At 40.7% G+C, this 4,790-nt stretch overlaps 2 protein-coding genes across 2 annotated transcripts in view; one reads left to right on the top strand and one right to left on the bottom strand.

The window, feature by feature from the left end:
- The window catches only part of LOC104707783 (LEC14B protein-like), a gene marked incomplete in the record, with an annotated part of 4,579 nt that extends 1,346 nt beyond the window's left edge, over window positions 1-3,233 (top strand). The window contains 9 exon segments of the mRNA XM_019228614.1: window positions 1-105; window positions 257-376; window positions 589-666; window positions 814-990; window positions 1,097-1,174; window positions 1,269-1,447; window positions 1,563-1,721; window positions 2,584-2,644; window positions 2,768-3,233. Of these exon segments, the coding sequence (XP_019084159.1) occupies window positions 1-105; window positions 257-376; window positions 589-666; window positions 814-990; window positions 1,097-1,174; window positions 1,269-1,447; window positions 1,563-1,721; window positions 2,584-2,644; window positions 2,768-2,959 (1,149 nt within the window).
- LOC104707784 (receptor kinase-like protein Xa21) lies at window positions 3,410-4,784 on the bottom strand. Its single transcript, XM_010424205.2, has one exon. The coding sequence runs from the start codon at window positions 4,770-4,772 to the stop codon at window positions 3,594-3,596; it is 1,179 nt and encodes a 392-aa protein (XP_010422507.1). The 5' UTR covers window positions 4,773-4,784; the 3' UTR covers window positions 3,410-3,593.

A 4,790-nucleotide genomic window follows, 5' to 3' on the forward strand; every position in this document is an offset into this window, starting at 1 on the left:
AGATATTTGCCTGTTAAAGGTCCTTGGCTTGTCGATCAAATGAACAGCCGTGCATATGTCTCTCAGTTTTCAACTGATGGTTCTCTCTTTATTGCGGGCTTTCAGGTAAATCCTTCATCCTTACTGTTTATTAGTTTAGGGAACAAGAACAGATGATACATTCTAGGCATGTCCCTTTTTTTTTTTCAATTTCCTGAGTCGAGAAGCTGGATGAATCAATCTGCATACCTTGTATTAATCAAATCATAATTTTCAGGCAAGCCATATTCGGATTTACAATGTAGAGAAGGGATGGAAAGTTCAAAAGGATATTCTTGCAAAAAGTTTGCGTTGGACTGTTACTGATACTTCGCTATCCCCTAATCAGCGAAACCTGGTAAGTTGTTGTATCTTTCAACTACAACTTGCTCATGTTTGATTAAAAATCCTCATATTATTTTAAATGCAAACTTTGACCACGATTCAGTTCATATCTTTTATAGTGATACAGAGTAAGTGGGTTTGTCTAATCTTTATAGTCTCTTGTTAGATCAAAACTCTATGCTTATCTTCCAAAATAGAGACTAATGAATTATTTCGATATTGCAGGTTTACGCAAGCATGTCACCTATTGTTCACATTGTTGATGTTGGGTCCGGTACAACCGAGTCTCATGCAAATGTTACGGTATGGAACCACAGGAAGTGTTTAGATAGGGGAAATTTATATTATGGGATCGGCTCCCTGCTTGATATTGTTTCACATGTTTTAGTTTCTGTTTTTAACATCTTATCAATGAGGTTAAAATTAATTTGAGGGCCATGTCTTTTGCAGGAGATCCATGATGGACTAGACTTCTCTTCTGATGAAGATGGAGGGTACTCTTTTGGAATATTCTCTGTGAAATTTTCGACTGATGGACGAGAACTTGTTGCTGGGAGCAGTGATGATTCCATCTATGTTTATGATCTCGAAGCAAATAGAGTTTCACTCCGGACTGTTGCACACACGGTAAAATTCCTTTATCGGTTGGGTCAATTTCTCCTAAGATTTGTACCTGTGTATTAGTGGTGATGTTATCGTTTTGGCATTGATAGCATTTTCTCCATTTATGCAGTCTGATGTAAATACTGTGTGCTTTGCTGACGAAAGTGGAAACCTGATTTTATCTGGAAGTGATGATAATCTCTGCAAGGTGATTGTCTTTGTTGCTGCAATAGTACAATGAAGTTTCTTGCCTTTTAGCAAAGTTGTAACAGGATCTTGTTCAAAATTCATTACACGAGTAGGTGTGGGATAGGCGTTGTTTCATTGGGAGAGATAAGCCAGCTGGTGTTTTAGTGGGTCACCTCGAAGGTGTTACCTTTATAGATAGCCGTGGAGATGGTCGCTATTTCATATCAAATGGCAAAGACCAAACCATCAAACTGTGGGATATCAGAAAAATGTCTTCAGGTGTACCTGCAAGGTAACTATTTTCGACATAAAACTGTATTCAGCCTGTAGCATTGTTGGTCGCATCTTGTTTTTTTTGGTGTTTCACACGGAATTCGTTGATGGAACTGATTCTTCTTGTTTTACAGGCATGAGGTGCTAAGAAACTATGAATGGGATTACAGATGGATGGATTATCCTACTGAAGCAAGAGATCTAAAGCACCCATCTGATCAGTCAGTGTCGACATATAAAGGTCACTCAGTGTTGCGTACTCTCATCCGTTGCTACTTTTCTCCAGCTCATAGGTCAGTCTCTTTCAAAGCTCCATAATATCCCAAACCTGAGAAAGGAGAACTCTTTACATATTTTTCTAATTCTTGTGTTGGCTTCTTTTGTTCTTTCTTTAAACAGTACCGGCCAAAAGTACATTTACACAGGATCCAACGACAGTTCTGTCTACATATNCGAAAGTGGAAACCTGATTTTATCTGGAAGTGATGATAATCTCTGCAAGGTGATTGTCTTTGTTGCTGCAATAGTACAATGAAGTTTCTTGCCTTTTAGCAAAGTTGTAACAGGATCTTGTTCAAAATTCATTACACGAGTAGGTGTGGGATAGGCGTTGTTTCATTGGGAGAGATAAGCCAGCTGGTGTTTTAGTGGGTCACCTCGAAGGTGTTACCTTTATAGATAGCCGTGGAGATGGTCGCTATTTCATATCAAATGGCAAAGACCAAACCATCAAACTGTGGGATATCAGAAAAATGTCTTCAGGTGTACCTGCAAGGTAACTATTTTCGACATAAAACTGTATTCAGCCTGTAGCATTGTTGGTCGCATCTTGTTTTTTTTGGTGTTTCACACGGAATTCGTTGATGGAACTGATTCTTCTTGTTTTACAGGCATGAGGTGCTAAGAAACTATGAATGGGATTACAGATGGATGGATTATCCTACTGAAGCAAGAGATCTAAAGCACCCATCTGATCAGTCAGTGTCGACATATAAAGGTCACTCAGTGTTGCGTACTCTCATCCGTTGCTACTTTTCTCCAGCTCATAGGTCAGTCTCTTTCAAAGCTCCATAATATCCCAAACCTGAGAAAGGAGAACTCTTTACATATTTTTCTAATTCTTGTGTTGGCTTCTTTTGTTCTTTCTTTCAACAGTACTGGCCAAAAGTACATTTACACAGGATCCAACGACAGTTCTGTCTACATATACGACTTGGTAAGCCATAAATCCTCATAAACACATTTTAGACACAATAACATGAAAAGTGTAGCATTGTGTGCTGAATCTCTATCAACTCTGCTGTTTTGACCAATCTTGGATTCATTTATCTGGTCTTAGGTAAGTGGAGATAAAGTAGCAGTGCTAAAGCACCATAGCTCACCTGTAAGAGACTGTAATTGGCATCCGCATTACCCGACGCTTATAAGCTCTTCGTGGGACGGAGATCTTGTGAGATGGGAATTTCCGGGAAGTGGTGAGGCACCGATCATGAGTAAGAAGAGGGTTCGGAGGAGACATTTCTACTACTGATGCATCTATATCTACACATACACATCGTCTCTGTAAGTCATATATATAAAAATGTAGAGAAGAAGATGATGATAAACGATGATAAACAATATAAACACAAGTAAGAATCATCAAATAAGGCTTTTAAGTTTAGAAAACAAAGGCTTTGGTGTGCGTGTGGACAGTGTCTTGTTGTGTGTGACAAACACCATTCTCTTCTCCAACCACTTTTAAAAGGTTATACATATGTTTCGAATGGTATGCAATGTAGTAATAATTATATACACCTTTGTCATGGTTTGGTTACATAAATTACTTTATTGAGTTTAAAATTATATATATTTTTATTCATTCTCCAAAACCATAACATTTTATGAGTACATACAAACATTATAAGGCATCATTACACTTCCCAACTAAAATCATTAGTTTTAGGCTTATTAGCTAACCAACAAAAATATAATGCATGCATGATAATATAGGCGTTACTCATTTTATTCGAATCATCATCATTATCATTACACCACATTCACAAAGTCACCAACGAATAAACAAATCGTTATTTTTTTTTTGTTTTTTTGCGACCATCGAAACTCGAAAAGAGAGTTATAACAAAATAACCGGAGAGAAATAAATAACTGCCGGAATTACGTTTCTACCCTCGCCACTCGTTGCACTGCGTTGTGGGTCTTGTTTTCTGCGAACCGGCCTTAACCGGACACGGCGTCTGTACCGGTAGCACCATACAGTTGTATTGTAGACACAGCGAGCTGCTCACCGGGATATCCGCCGCCGGGCTAATCTGTATCCCCGTGAAGAAGTTGTGTTGGAGGTAGAGTGTTTGTATATTCGCTGCCAATAACCGATCCACGAAGCTAACCGGGACTTGACCGGTGAACCGGTTATTGTTCAGGTATAGATTCTGTACGTTGGAGAGAAGCGGCGAAAGCTCGCCGGAGAATCTGTTGTAGCTTAAATCGACGGTCGGAATCGTTACTTCATTCGCCGGTTGAATCGCGCCGTAGAAGAAATTGCGTTGTAATTGGAGGTTGGTTATCGGGAAGGTGAAGATCTGACCGGGGATTGCGCCGGTGAACCGGTTTAAGCTGAGATCGAGGTAATTGAGCTGGTTTAATCTGAGTAAAACCCGGTCTACTCGTCCGGTTAACTGGTTCCAAGCGAGCGAGAGGTATTGCATCGACGGGGGAAGAGACGTCGGAGAAATAACGCCGGTGAGATTGTTCCGTTTGAGATCGATTCGGGTTAACGTTTGCGAGAGGAACTGAGGAATCGATCCGTTCAAGTGATTGTGACATAGAATCAGATTGGATAGCTCCGGTAAGAATCCGATTGACGGAGGAATCGACCCGGTTAGCTGATTATAGCTCAGATCGAGTGTTTTGAGTCCCGTAAGCTCGCCGAGACTCGCCGGAATCTCGCCGGAGAGAAAATTCCGACTGATAGCGAGGAACCGGAGATTCTTCGACTGCGAGATTGTGTGCGGTAGCGAGCCCATGATCCGACCCGGTACGATTGAGAGCTCTGTTAAAGCAGAGAGTTTTCCAATAGCCGGATCAATCTGACCAGATAAACCGGGCGAACCGGCATTTTGATCACCGAGGTTAAGCGCCGTTACTTTATCACCGTCGCAGAAAACACCGGCGAAGCTGCAAGGGTCTGAGGTGAAATCCCAAGAATCGAAGAAATTAGAACCTGGTAAATCATCTAACGACTTACGAATCGCTTGAAGAGCCAAGAAATCAACTGGGACGATGATCGCATCACCAAATCGAAGAAGAAGAAACAGAACACAAAACAGAGTAGCAAATCTCATAGTAGCCGTTACAGCTTT

This window comes from Camelina sativa, chromosome 8, assembly GCF_000633955.1.
Source record: "Camelina sativa cultivar DH55 chromosome 8, Cs, whole genome shotgun sequence".
Lineage (NCBI taxonomy): Eukaryota > Viridiplantae > Streptophyta > Magnoliopsida > Brassicales > Brassicaceae > Camelina > Camelina sativa.

What these genes read in the sequence shown, in the direction of transcription:
- LOC104707784 (XM_010424205.2), bottom strand. Translation starts at nt 4,772, where the DNA reads ATGAGATTTGCTACTCTGTTTTGTGTTCTGTTTCTTCTTCTTCGATTT.